The sequence below is a fragment of the Watersipora subatra genome, chromosome 8 (genome assembly GCF_963576615.1).
Source record: "Watersipora subatra chromosome 8, tzWatSuba1.1, whole genome shotgun sequence".
NCBI lineage: Eukaryota > Metazoa > Bryozoa > Gymnolaemata > Cheilostomatida > Watersiporidae > Watersipora > Watersipora subatra.
In genome coordinates, this window is record NC_088715.1 from 7,535,411 (window position 1) to 7,550,793 (window position 15,383).

Sequence of the window (15,383 nt, forward strand, 5' to 3'; positions counted from 1 at the left end):
TGTGCATATATAGGCGCAAGCTAATGGTAAGTTCTACATTTCCACTATATTTAGTGAGAGTACAACTCCAAATATTCACGCATTGTCATAAAAAGTAACTTGTTGCACCCAACTGATAATTTGGATTGCGTTTAAAAAATGAGCAGCTATCGAATGAGAAACTCTTAAAGTAGTCAGAAAAAATCAGTGACTCACCTAAGGGTTGATGCCATCCAAGAGGCACCCCTTGACACATGCTGCCATTCGCTGATAAACCTTTTAGCCGGGTCCCTGAGCACGCTTACATAGTAGTACCTAACGATAGAGAACAATTCCCAAATAAGTGCATAATAAAGAATGCACTAACCTAAAAGTGTCTAGTAGTAGAGAAGTTTTATTACCATAGAAGTACCTAACAGTAGAAAGCATTACCATAGAAGTACATAACAGTAGAAAACATTACCATAGAATTACCTAGCAGTAGAAAGCATTAACTGCTATAATAAAGGTACCTAGTATAGAGTGTTCCTTCCCATAAAAGTACTTCATAGCAAACAACCATTCCTAGTAGTGTGTAAAAAGTACTCCCATAGAAGTGCCTATTGGTAGAGAACCCACACCCATAGAAGTACCTATTGGTAGAGAACTCACACCCATAAAGGTATTGACTGGTAGAGAATATGCACCCATAGGAATGGCTAGTAAAAGCTTTTCCTGATGAGTCAGAGGATCGTGCCACTGTTTATTAATATCCTAATTACATTACTCAATATGTCATTCTCATGAATCCTTGTGTTTTACTGCTATACCATAGCATAAAGTATGATTCAGTAGAACTGTGCTCGCACAAACATAGAGTCATCTGAAGAGAACAAAGGCTCTTACAGACATGCACAGAGTTATATGGACATTTTTAGACTCATGTAGAACAAGGCTATTTCTTCAGTAATTCCGTGTGTCTTGTCCTGGGAAATTGCATGGTTATCATATATAATGTATGTAGCTTGACATCATTTCTCATTCAACCATGTATTACTGAAAGTTGTCCTCTCATATAACGCTCAACTTCAATTACTTTAATTATCAATGCACTAATTGGGCTCCAAAGATAGGTTGCATTATCAGATATATAGAAACTCGTAATATAGTCAGTTGTAGTCAAATACAGAATTACGCTAACAACGTTGCATGGATCTACTTTATCACATAGAGATAACCCCTGTAAACAGGTGAAGGTATCAGCTATTTATAGACCTACATCCTCTCATAGAAGTCGTACCTGCGTTGTCTTGTCTCTTCCTCCAACTCATTTAGTTTGCCAGAATTGAGGCACTCTGTCAGCTCCGTGTAATCTGCATGCAGACCACATTTCCAGCCTGTTGAGTAGCGAGAAAAAAGCCAATATCTAAAAAAAATTAATTACATTTATTATTAGCTGCCCTCCGTATCCGAAGATGACTTCCAACAAACTTGTGATTTAACAATACTGACAATGAAATGAGTCCCGCTATAACAAGTACCAAGGATTTTGAAACAAATGCCTCGCTGTAAGTTTGTGCGATTTAAAAGCCTAGACAATCTCTCTCAAATAACTAGTAACAGTGGTTATATAATAACTAGTAACAGTGGTTATATAATAACTAGTAACAGTGGTTATATAATAACTAGTAACAGTGGTTATATAATAAAAGTCAAAGAGACACAAGTAAGGCTTAATGCTTTTCAGAAAAATGCTGTTGTCTGTGACATTGCTAACAAGCAAATCAGAGCTGTCAAACCCCCATTTAAAAACAAAATTGTGCATTCGTTTGTCAAGTATGGATGTAACAGGTAGAAGCTTTCACGACTGATTCAAAATATTCATCGACTACCATAAACACTTAGCACAAAATAGTGCAGCAATTGTCAGTAATATAGATTAGAATAGGAGTTGCACTCTCCATATTTGGAGAACAACTCTGATGTTAATTTCTGATGCCCAAATAGAACCAGAGTAACAGAAGTCTGAACTTTGTGCTAAACTCTAAAGTATTGAGAGGCAATCAAACCATAGAGCTCATGGCTACAGCCATGAAAGTGTATGAGATAGACATACCGGCCAGCCATATGTTCAACAGGACAGCAGTGCAGATTTTGAAGGAATGCAGACATTCGTGCAGTAAACCAGTTTTGCTCAAAGAAATGGTTACCATGTTGAAATATTGCTACTTATTCTCCCTATACACTTCAGGTAGATACATAATCATCTCTCTTTAATGCTTTACAGACAACCTTTAGTTTTTTTAACTCAATATAGACAGTCCAAATACATATACTAGAATTTCACAAATAATACTTGAGATATCTAAAAGATAACTTTTAAACCATCAAAACTGCTTAAATACCACCTAATAAAATATCTGAAAACTTTGTATTTTGAGGAATGTTTCCTCATTACAGACACATGAGTTTTTATATTTCGCAATTGGATGCAGATAGTAAGATCATAACTAGATTATTGCATTCACACACGCTGTAACACCAAATGAATATGATTAAAATAAGAAAACCAATTTATATCTATAGGACTTTGCAGTTAGTCGATGATCTACTACAACTCTGGCTAATATCCCAGTCACTTTGTAAGAACCAATGAAGTGTTACTAAACAATCATTCGGTCAGATTATATATTACATAAACAAAGTTGAGCCATTAATTTTTGTTCAGACGAGGAAACAAAGTAAACTTTTCCTGGTGTAAAGAGAGAAATATCGAACTCCATTGTCAGTGTTTTACAAATTTATACTAAACTAGTGGTAAGCCTGGGGATGGGGTTTCTTTCACTGTTGATCAGATAGTCCAGAGGAGGGTGTTTAATAGACTGGTTCACAGGAAATAGACAGTTTGGAAACAACATAGCGTTAGTGACCTTGCGGAAGGCCCTGAGCATATTCGTGTAGAAGTTTGGATGAAACCAGCCAAAAATGTGAAAACGATGTTTACGCGGACTAACAGACAAACACAATGACAAAGTGAGGTTTATTAATAGAGATAACAGGCTCAGAACTACTAATAAAAACACATTATTTCTATTGATCAGTGAAAAGTAAATAGAAAGTAATAAGATGCCAGACACGATATTGTTTTGAACATACATATCCCTTTTGATGTCGCTGTCAAGATTAGGTTTACCTCGAACACCGTAAACCCTATATTTAAATGCCACCTTTATTTGAGCGCCACTTTTAAGGAAGGGTTGAAAAATACAGCACCGTTGCGTTCAAATAAAGGATTTAAAGAGATTTTTAACTCTTTGGAAGCTCACCCCTAAACCAGTAGATTTCCATAAAAGTGTATTATTACGATATGATCAGGTGCAAATTATTTTTTAAACGTTCGCAGCTGTTCGATATTTATTAAGTTTAGACTAGTCTGATATTAAACCTTCCAGGGGTAAACCAGTTTGCGGATCTGTTCATTGAGTGACTATCAGAATGTTACGATTGGACAAGATTTGACCAATAAGGTTGCTGAACAGTGATGGAACACTATTGCAAAATGCAAAGATGTATTTACTGGTTTTTCTAAGAAAAAGAAATTAACTCTTAATTTTATAGCTTGCATTGCAATTCTGTTTGTGACCAGTTTAACAATAATAATGCTGAACGTTTTTTAAATTGCAAGGATTTGGTAAACAAGTTGTAGAACTGCCCAAGTAATCCTTTGCCCTGTTCACATTGTTAAGTCAGGTAACTAACATGCAGGAATAGCAAAAGCATTTCTTGTTCTACTATTAAGAAATGTTATCTTTCACGAAGTTTCCCGAGCATGTCTATATCATATATCATATACAAACCTTTTTTGATCCTCACTCATGCAAGGACATTTGAGCATCCCTTCTCCCTTGAGACACCTGCACGCTGTCTTCAACTTGAGATTTTTCACGAGATTCTTTCCAAAGAAGGTGCCACCAGTTTTTTGCATATGCAGAAACACCATGACATCTCCGTCGCCATCTGCAACATAAGATAGAAAATTGTAAGCCATAGATAGACAGCACAACTGTTATGAGAATAAAAATTTCTCAGAGTTTCTGAGGGCAGCATGAATATTGAAATTTAACTGTGTGTCATCTTCCTACAAACAGGTTTTGACATCAAAAAACAATTTATTTATTTAGATGGTTTGTGACAAAATGCATGTTTCCAAAAAATGTGATTGGTCACAAGCAATATGCTTATTTCAGCGTTTTAATTTAGTTTTCAATTTTAAATTAGTTGCGCAACCATAAACTGAAAAGTAAGATTTAGCTCTCAAGCTAGGTGAACTAATTGTCTTTACATACCCTAAGACACTTATGTATTCGCCTCATCTAACTTTCGCATTTTCGCGAAGTCATCCTCTCGCGAAAATTTCATGCGCAAATCTAAACTATCATAGCTAACGAGCGAAAACGCGAAAGTAAATAGCTTTGTTCATTGATAGTCCAAGAAACAAATGGCAGCAAACGATCAAATTGCATTATCGACCTCGCCCACACCATTCTACCTGCGGTTCACAATTACAAACTAGTTCCAAATTGAAATTTTTGTCTTATCGGTGAACTGAACCTGAGGAATCTAATTATGTTTATTCCACTGCATTTATTTTCACATCACTATATTTTCGCACTCATCAGAGCTACGAAATTAAGTTGCAGTGAAATTTTACTCTGTATGCCACTCACGAAACTAAATACTAGTGAAATATAAGTGTCCTAGGGTAGCAAAATAAGGTCTAAGGTAAAATGCTATAACTTAGACTCAGCTCTTTAGCCTATATCACAGACTTCATAGAAACACCTTAGATTATAGTCCTATACATTGTTGTAATAGATTGTTGTGATTATCTCTTAGAAGGAGATGAGACCTCATCACTCAGATTCCAACGTTGTTTGATTGCAGTTTTCTTATGAAGGCAGCACTACATACCACTTTAAATTATCCATTTTTCACATATATTATATGTGAAAAAATATATATTATATATTATATGTCATATATTTGGCTAAGTATTTGATTTGTATGAGCCAAGAGCATGCAACAGCTTAAATGATGGACAAATATAAGTTTTCTCTCAGCAATTAATAAGCAAGCTGCAGAGGCTCTCCATTAGATGAAAGAATAGAATACTATCCCATCCATGAATAAGGGGATGGTGTGCACGCCCCATATAATTAGGCGCTCCTAAGGTTCTGTTTTTTTTTCAGAATCTTGGCATAGTTATTCAATAATGTGAAGTGCAGACTGAGTAGTTTTTTGTTCGGATAATCAGATGATGAAACATTTTACAATTCATGTGCAAAAAGAGCACCTGTTCTCTTCTTATTACGCACTCCTTTCCCACACAAAAAAAACTATTGCTAAACCAGAATAGCTTTGTGATATTAACTCCTTCACTGCCGAATAACCAGTCCCCATTTCCATTATAGTGCCAGACTAAACTAGACAAATGGTTTTCAAAAACATCATTTTGTTTTCCTCAATCTCAAACAATTCAGTGCTATCAAACTATCAAATACACTTTAAATAGCTGCAACAGAAAGCAAAATATGAAATATTAATCGTGAAAGTCCAATAGCGTACCGATGATCTAATTGAAATACACATTGCACCTTTGAAAGTAATTTATAAAAATGTCTGCAATGCAAAAATGCTTTCCACCTTCCATAATGCTCCTAGTTAGACTGAAAAGCCATTATAAACAAATGCATGTAGGCCATATTTGATGTTCAGACAGTTGCTAATTGTATCAAATACAATTAAACATGCATTTAAATACAGGTTTTACGGTATATAATTTCTGGAATGCATCTTGCCGTATTATTAGCTGATATAACTGCCAAAGAAAATCACACAAAAACTTGTAAGGCAATCAATCACTTTATGTGCTCACAAATATATTACTCTTGTAACTTCTTCTTCAGCTAAAACTGAACGACCAACATATGAAACTTGTCATTTGTGATTGACATGGCTGAGAAAGTGCTTATTTGGCCTAAAACCCTGTTTTATATATAATAGAGGTATATATACTGTATATAATAAATATAGAATATGTAATAAATATTTATTTATATGATTATATAAACTAGACAATTATTTATATGACTAAAAATTCGCGTGGCAGCTACAATGCTGTTCCATGCATTGGGAACAAGCATGAGTTTTGTTACTGCAAATTTTTATCAAATGTTTCATACTTGCTAAAGATGGAAATAGCACTATTCCATTTTAAACATTTCTACACTTCAGTTGTTCCTATTTCGAAAGCGTGCTGCTAAGCAAGACTACGGTGCCCCACTCAGACCTCAGACGTAGAATTATTTACCTATTTCCACAAAGAGCCTGCGTTATTCCACATCATGCAGTCCATTAAAACACTCATCGCACGGTAATTCAACAAGCACACAATTTCAAATCCGCATCATCAGCGCAATGAAAACATAGTGATTGACTGACATTAGTCAACAAGCGCAGGTATATGAGAGTGATGCTCCCAGACACTAAAATGCGCATAAAAAGATAATGATACAGTAATTACGAACATTGCCAGTGAAATGAGGCGAGACTCTCCCTTAGAGGGACGTAAGTATTGACATGGAGGCTGGATATTAGCCAGTAATTGACAGAAGAGCACAGAATGGTCACAGGACCGACGAGTAGAGACAGTTGAGCCAGCCACTTGACGGCATAGAGCAAGTTCTCACAAGTGATTGCAAGCTATTCTTGAATCACCTCTCCAACATAATATATCAAATAAACCAACACAAGCTTGATTTTAAACCCAAGGCTTTGGAATAGTATTTGATTTGTTGGTGCAACATTAAGCTCATTTCCTTAAGTATGTGAAAATGATTGAACGGAAAATGAATTTGTCACTTGAGAGCACTTAACAAATAAACAAATTTACGAGTGAAAGCGACTCCGCTAATGGCCTAAAATGTGTATAAGAATTGAACGGAAATGTACATCACAGGAATTGGAAGAGGTTTTTAGAAATGTAGTGAATATAAGACCTATATAAGGTGACCTATATAAGGTGACCTATACAAAGTGACCTATATACGGTGTTTGTATGCGAGACGAACCTCTAGCTTTCTCAAATGTAAAACAACAACAAAAAATTGCTAACGATATTCAGCAATAAACCAGATCAATACTAAAGACACCGGAGTCATTTCAAGCCTACTTCGACAATGTTGTCTAGTGTTTACAAAAGCAGTTTATACGCAGTATTTTGAGTGCTGTTCTAACAGCTTGTGTAAACAAGCTATGACTGGTAAATTATCAGCCGTGTCAGCTATATGCTGTATTACATGGTCACCAGGGGATGCCCCACAAACACCAACTCTCAGGCAATTCACAAAATTAGTAAATCTTACATGGAGGCACTCCGCGTGAGTGACAGCAATTGTCTATACAATAAGTAATACAACTAGTTGCAGCATATTCACAATACTTGGTGAGTCTATAAACTTTAGACTAATTTCTATATGCTGATTAAATGACAGTTTGCTATTAGCACTGTTTGCTACACTCTATGTAATCATAAACAAGCCAAGTAATTAAAGTGGTGAAATTTGTCGGACAGTGTCACTGAGGTCCTACTGTTGCTCACGAATTCATAAGTAACAACACAAAAGATATAAAATATACATTTGTATATATACTTTTATATTATATATAGAACTAATATATATAAAAATATCTTAATACTATAGGTCTATATAAAAATATATTTTTATATATATTATTTTTATATTAGGCTATATATATACAAATATTAAAGGGCATTCGGTGATATAGACTGACCCAGCCTTTAGTAGTATATCGTGCCACAATTCAATTTTTATCGTCGCTGTAAAACAGTCATATATTTTATTATTGTTCATCATAATCTATTTTAATTCTCAAATGATTTTATATTAGAACAAGTGTATAAGACTACGATAGACTTGAATGTTTTAGACATAAACAAATATATTAAACAACTAAATTAAAATTAAATTAAAAAAATAAATTATGAACAATAATTTAAATTGCCAAGTTCTTATTATATTAGTATATTAATACATTCTGCTTTCGTACAATGTGTCGCAGTCAGTTTTATTTGCTAGCGAAAGTTCATAAACGACAAGGGTTTGGTTTTATTGAACAATTAGGAGTTATCATATATTAGGAGTTATCATATCACATACAGAATGAAATAGCTGTAGTGCCTAGCAACTCAAGTTCTGTGTTTTATGCATAACGACATAGTTTTTGAGTTTTTGCTGCTGTAAATAACCTTTCCACTTATGTTCTTAAAACAAAACCAAGGCTACAACACAACACCCACATCCACATATAGATGTCCTCCCACCCCCAGCGATCTTTGCTACGTCTCGTCTAGACGTCCAACACGAAAGGCAAGGAAACAAACATACCGTTCGAAGTTTTTATTGGTTATTTCTCTGTTCTTTCTTTTTTCATGTATACTTCCTCTTTTTATTACGCAGTTATCTAACTCTAACATATATTTGTTGCAAGTTTTAATATGATTTATACAAATATTATATCCAAATCTTGTGGGGGCTTGGAACGGATTAGGGCATTTATATATGTGTTTCTGGGTAAAATGGGTAAAAAGTGTTTCTACTTATGAGGTTTTCTACGTACAAAACAGCCTCTGCAACAAATTAATTTTGTACAAATTAATTACGAATTAATTTTGTAAGTAAACGTTTCGCTGTATTGTGTATTGTGAAATCACAGGAAGAACTGAAAAATAGAAAGTTGATGGCTACTGTAATCAGCTAATCAACTGTAGGCTTAGCCTTAGTTACATTAATCCTCGCTAAAAACTCATTAGCAAATTATTCATTGAATTCTCAGACTATCAGACTCTTCAGTCGATTAGTTGATGTCAACCAGGAGAGTATACAGCAACACTTATTATGTTTTCATGACGCAGATGATGCAGATTTTGAGTTGTGCCCACATTGAATAACAGTGAGAAAAGCGTTTCACTGGACATTTCACCTTGTTAAAAAAGATAAGGATTTCCGTACCAGTAGCCATAGTGGCGCATTCAAAACTACTCAAATAGAAATAAGAATGAGTGTCAAAAATGTTTCAAATGGAATAGCTTGGACGGCATTTTCTAGCGCACTATCCGAAAATGCCGTTTTTATTTTTCGCAAGCATGAAAATTTGGTAATAATTTGCGAGTAATAAAACTCATTTGACCAGCAGACTTTTGCTGTTTCCAACTTGCGGATGGTGCAAACTAACGTATTAACAGCCTCATGAAAATATCGTGATTTAAAGATAGCAAACTCCTGCTGAGACTGTGAGAATAGTTAGCACTAGTTAAATCAGATGCCATCTGCCGAGTCTATCGCTAACCATAAAAGCAAGCAATGGGCACTAAATGGCCCGCCTATGCTGTAAATATATGCCTTAGGCAAGCACTGAAACTACAATGACGACAGACGAACAATATAGCAAGACAATAGCAGCAATCCGAGTAAACATCCAGTATTGATCAACGAGTACAGAGTTATAGAGGCTTCATCAGTCCGCGGTCTGAGATTGCCCTTACTGTAGACATTACAGTATCACATAGCAGCAATCCTCTGTCAGCGCCACACTGGCAGCGTGTTTAAACGCCTCTCATGAACCAGTTCTTACTACCATAACTTGCTTTTATTGGCAGGCAATGTCACTTCCTTGAGCATGATTCACCCAAGACACCTAGCACTAATCCTTAATTGCATTGTTTCAAGCTTGATTTATCATCTCTGATCAGCAGCTAGGTACCACGGGAGCTTAGGCTAGTCGAGAGCGTTCAAAATGATTTTTGTCTATTTTAAATGTTGAAAACTCTGCAGATAGATGTAAAAAATCGTGGAAACAATGATCTTCCTTGAAATAAAGCTTATTCAAGAACGATTACAAGCATGTTTCACCTTCTGCTCTCAAACTGGTCATCAGGTGCAGAATTTCTGCTAGACATACGCATCTCAGCTTTAATGATAAATTTGCACGAGATTTTAGTAAATTTCATTAAAAATTATTAGTATTTTTCTATCATTTGTGATTATTTTTTATGTTTGAGATGATCAGACTGCCGGGACGTTTCAAGATTAAAATCGACAAAATTTGATGGCAGTCAGATTAAGCGAAACTGTGATTGTGACGTTTATAGTTACAAAGAGACTGACAGAATAGAGACGCGTAACGCTGCAACATGAACACAATAGCTAATATCAACTAGTGTTATCTATTCGCACAATTTTTTTTTCTGAGCATTTTTGTTCAAGTTTTGTTGATTTTAATCTTAAAACATCCTGTCAGTCAGATCACCTCAAACATAAAAAAACAATCGCAAATGATAGAAAAATACCGACACTTTTGAAAAAAATCTGCTCAATTTTGTGTAAATTCATCACGAAGTTTATCCTTGACACGACTAGCCAGTTATTGTGTATGCCTCATGCCTAGAAATTACATCACAGCTGAATGTGAACCAAAATCTTTACATTTATTATCCAAAAGTTTAACTTCCGCAACACAAACTTTCTTCATAGTAGATACGCAACTAACTTGCATGCTAAAAATCACCAATGGCCGTATAACATCTAGAACAGCCAGATCAACCAGCCAGTTTTATTACATAGGAAAACAGTGCACACCAGTCATGGCAGGCGAATCATCTATTCTCCTGCTAGCCAAAAGTTAATACACATTTATGGTCTAAGCTGAAGCCCAATCCGGGCTGTGGAAATTTTCCCTCATGAGTTAAGCATGATATTATCTCAGGCTATCATTGCCTTGAAATCAGTGATGATTAATTATTCATCTGGACAGTATTCAATCGAATTCCCCAGAGTCTTTTATCAATCAAAATTTTGTGCCAATGAAACAATCATAAAAAGAGCTGTTTTTCTTTTGAGAACAGTTGGCATGTGTGACTTTTCAGTTATTTGAATAGTCAAACCTGCCGCACTATTCCCATAAGAATTTTAGTATAGTACAGTCAAAAGGATAAATTCATGGCATGCAAGGTTTGGTTAAAGATGTACTACTTATTTAATGGAGTAGCAATTTTACTCCTGTTAGACACACACAGAGACTGCACACAGCATGAAGTGGGCTACTGAAGTATGGATAGGGGAGGAGATTACACAGATATACCCTGTTATAGTCAATAAGAGGTTTACATAAGGGCTACTAGATGTCAAAGAATGAAACATGATACCTGGATCACGATCCAGTATTGTAGTACCAGAAAACAGCCGTTAACCACATAATGATATCCTAATAATCAACGTGATTATCAGGATATCATTATTTGATATCCTGATCGAATTCTGTGATTTGACGTCACAGAACCGTTTACCGCGAATGGATTCGACTCAATAATACCTGGCTAAGTTCTCCCTAATAGAGGTAAAAAAATTGGTGCGTTTCATGACACCACCACGTGGGTCTCTTCTAACTACTATCGCAAATGATGGGTTGCTCAGACACGACAATGAGATAATTACCTTTTTATTTATTTTACTATGGTTACAACAGATAATGATATCTGGATAACATTGCTCATAGATACACAGTATCACTCAATATCATATTTTTGTCTTGAATCATATGTCAATTATCATTACTGTTACTTTTTCCTATGGCTGTTGTTTTCACAAAGATAATATCACTAATGCACTGATAATATCATATATAAAATTAAAGATAGAATGTTCTAGTGTTGCTAAATATACTCTGTACTCAGCAAGCTCCAAGTACAGCTGTATTATAGCAGGCAGTTTACGACTTTACAGTCAGGCTGCAGAATAATTGGTAGACCGACTAATGGAGGTGCAACAGAGAAAATGGGATGTGCAAGACAAAAAATCAGACCAGAGATCTGTCATCACCAAAACACCACCATTGCAGCAACAATAGGCGTATAACCTGCCAATTGACCACATATCAGTGCCAATCAAGTGTCATGTGTCAAATCTCATCTGTCAGCTGTGCACAAATTGAACCAATGAGAGCGAGGGGAGACCATAGGATTTGCATGATTTTGCCACAGACTGCATAACATATATATGTTGATATGATTGACAACATCTTGGCTAGTCTTTGGTAAAAAACAATAAATGAATAATAATAATAAGTGAAATATAATAAAAACAGTTGTATGAGATCCTGCAGAAATAAATTCCTGAGCCAAACCAGATGGCGCAATGAATTGGTAAACACTGAGAAACAGGAAGAGAGGAATCGCTGGGCTGCCAATATCACGCCATCATGATGACAAACTGAACAGAAGCACTGTGGGAAAGAGATGAGCATTCGACCAACTCCTTCATTCTTGCCAATGTATTATCAAATACATTGGACAGAACTACAACGCGATTGCGGGCTATACCCATGCCGTCCCAACTTCAGATAAGTTATCATTCTTTTAAAGTAGTAGGCGGACTTTCATGAATGTATTGAACCAAAACCGTGCATTTCTTGTTTGTATGAATAAACAATCTGTTCGCTAGGCCAAGATGACAACAGAAATTTGGGTTTTCAAAAAATTGGAACAAGGTGTAAAAGCAAATATGAGATGATTAGCTTTCAAATGGTCGACATGCACGACGAACAACAGACAAGCTGCTTTAGTATGTCTTTAGAGGACTGCATTAGGTAACATATCATTCGTTTGTAATTATGTTAGCAATCGAATGGATGTTCACGCAGGACATTCACTAGTGTTACATGCTATGAATTTTTATCGTATTTTTCCTCTTCGTAGCATGTAAATGGCTTAAAACGTCGCATCTTTAATTCTTAGTGGGCGATTCAAACCTCCAATTCAAGGGGGTAATTTTGAAAACATCGTATCAACAACGAAGTACTGCGTATGATGTAAACATCAATATTCGTGTTATTGCACAAATCTTTGCGATCGAAGGTTGGAATTTCATCGTTTCATTTTCATTGTCAAGAAGACAATTTCATTGTCTTCATTGGTGATGTCCTTACAGCATCTCTATGCAGCAGTTTTCAACGCATGTGTTTTAAAAATATTTTAATAATTTTAAAATCTTGTCGAAACACTATTTTAGCAAATAACTCAGAATTTAAAAGAAAAATTTGTTGCACGTTTTGACATTGATATTTGCCTATAAGGCTCATTTTAATAGGGAGTCGCGATATAAAATATGCACCCCGTTGTAGCTAAAAGAGTAACAAGCTAATATAAAAACCGTGGAGTTGAGCAAAAAGTTTTTGTACCGTGTAAACTCGTCAGCTACGAACAATTGGGAGTTGTGCCACCACTTCTGCGTATCATGTAAATACGTCTTCCTCATTCCTACGATTAAAACTACAACTTCGAAGCCCAAACATTTTTAGCATGTAACACTAGTGATTTACTATGTTTATATAGTGTGGATTTGGAATTGTGTGCACCTTGAGCTACCATGTGATGAGTATTTCAATGAACATTCACATGTTGCCGATTAACACGGGTGCTTTGTTAAAAAACAAGGATTTCTACACCATAGGTCGTAGCGGAGCACGCCTGTCTCACTTAGCAGAATGCTTTCTGAATAAAAATGACTGAAGTGTGGAAAATGTGTAAAATGGAATAGCTCGCGCAGCATTTTCTTGCGCAGCATTCGCGAGTAACGCTTCCATCTTTCGCAAGCATGAAACATTTGCGAAATAGTGAAGTCGTTTGGACCCTGTTGGTTATTGCCGTTTCCCATTTCCATTCTGTAGATAACTCAATCTTGTGGATCAAGTCACATGTAAACATAGTAATAGATATTATTGATATCATTGATATTCATAGATATGATTAACCCAAGCTTCCACTAGTACCAGCACTTGGTATAGGCTATGTCTTTTAGAATTTGGAAATTACTGAAAACGATATGGCTATTATTACAACAAACCTTTTTAAATAAAAATGGAAAAGGATCGCTAAAACCAACTCTAAAGTTACACTAGTACAATAACCAGCAGATGCGTTATTGACAAAACAACCATTTCATATAAAGTTGGGGATAAGACATCAGCATCCAAACTGCCCCTTGTTAAACAGTCTGAACTGCCAGTCCCTAATTGGCATAGTTCGGTCGCATCTCCAGCACCCCTACTGGCCCACAGGAAACCCTGGCAGAATTGCAGCACGTGTCAGCGTGTAGCAGTAGTTGTAATGTACGAATGCTGGTCTTGTTTACTTATCATTGCTGCCTGCTGCCGTATCTGCATGCAGATGATAGCCTCAGCTAATTTGAACACAACATAGCTGCTATTGTTTTCGCTGCTGCTAAGAGAGAGCAGAGAATGCTGATCTGCCAGAGAGACTATAAATACACACGAAATTAATTTATTTCCATATGCTCGTTGCATGTCGAAATCATTAGATGTTAGAACGAATATTCTTATAGGAATACTTTATTTTGCCTATTTCATTCTAAAGCTCAAAAACAACAACAAATACAATTACTGTAAACCCTCTATTTAAACGCCACCTTTATTTGACCACCATTATGGGAGAAAAGTTGAAAAATAAACCGTCGCCCTTTAATTGAATGCTACTTCCATTTGAACACCACTTTTATTTTGCCGATTCTATTTAACATTTTTAATCTTCACAAATCCATAATAGCAAGTGATCAGTAGAAAAAGTTTCCGCAAAACTACTAACAATGACTCGATTACATCAATAACAATTAATTCCTTCATTGTTTCTGTTCGTATCGAAATCTATTTTCCAACTCCAAATCTTTAGGTGTTTCGTCAAAGAATCACCAGTGAAATGGTTAAATTGATCTTCTCAACATATTGACAAGGTGTTTGAAAAATACAACGCCGCCCTTTATTTGAATGTCACCTCTAATAAAGTGCCTATCTAAGAGAAGGGTTGAAAAATATAGTGACATGGCGTTCAAAGAAAGGATTTCTGGTACATGTAGTGTTAAATAAAATGGATTACTATGTAGGAAATTTGTAAAACTGTAGCAATAAAGGAATATGCATTTGAATGTACTGTAAAACCTTTATATGACCGCCATGACCTTATTTTTCAACCCTTCTGCATGTACAGAAGCGCTTTATTAGAGGTGACGTTCTAATAAAGGTGGCATTTCAAGAAAGGTTTCACGGTATGTACAGTATATTGTCTTAGAGATACATGAACTACCGCGTGTACTCAGTAATGGTACAGCGAGGGATGGAGATATGGGTTTAACTCACTCTGACATAAACTTGCTCAAATTTAAATAAAACAATCTGATACAATAATGTTCCAGCTTTGCAGGGGTTTCGGTTCAGACCCACCCCTAAATTGGGAATTTCGGCAAAATAAAAACTAGATTTTTTTCATGTACGACTCA

The 15,383-nt window shown here is 35.6% G+C and overlaps 1 protein-coding gene across 2 annotated transcripts in view; it reads right to left on the reverse strand.

The window, feature by feature from the left end:
• LOC137401504 (heparan-sulfate 6-O-sulfotransferase 2-like) overlaps window positions 1-15,383 on the reverse strand; it is a 43,483-nt gene that overhangs the window by 5,276 nt on the left and 22,824 nt on the right. For both annotated transcript variants that reach the window (XM_068087886.1, XM_068087887.1), the window contains exons 3-5: window positions 3,816-3,975; window positions 1,259-1,384; window positions 196-294 (exon numbers count right to left, since the gene is read on the reverse strand). In XM_068087886.1, coding sequence (XP_067943987.1) covers window positions 196-294; window positions 1,259-1,384; window positions 3,816-3,975 — 385 coding nt within the window. The remainder of the gene's footprint in view (window positions 1-195; window positions 295-1,258; window positions 1,385-3,815; window positions 3,976-15,383) is intronic.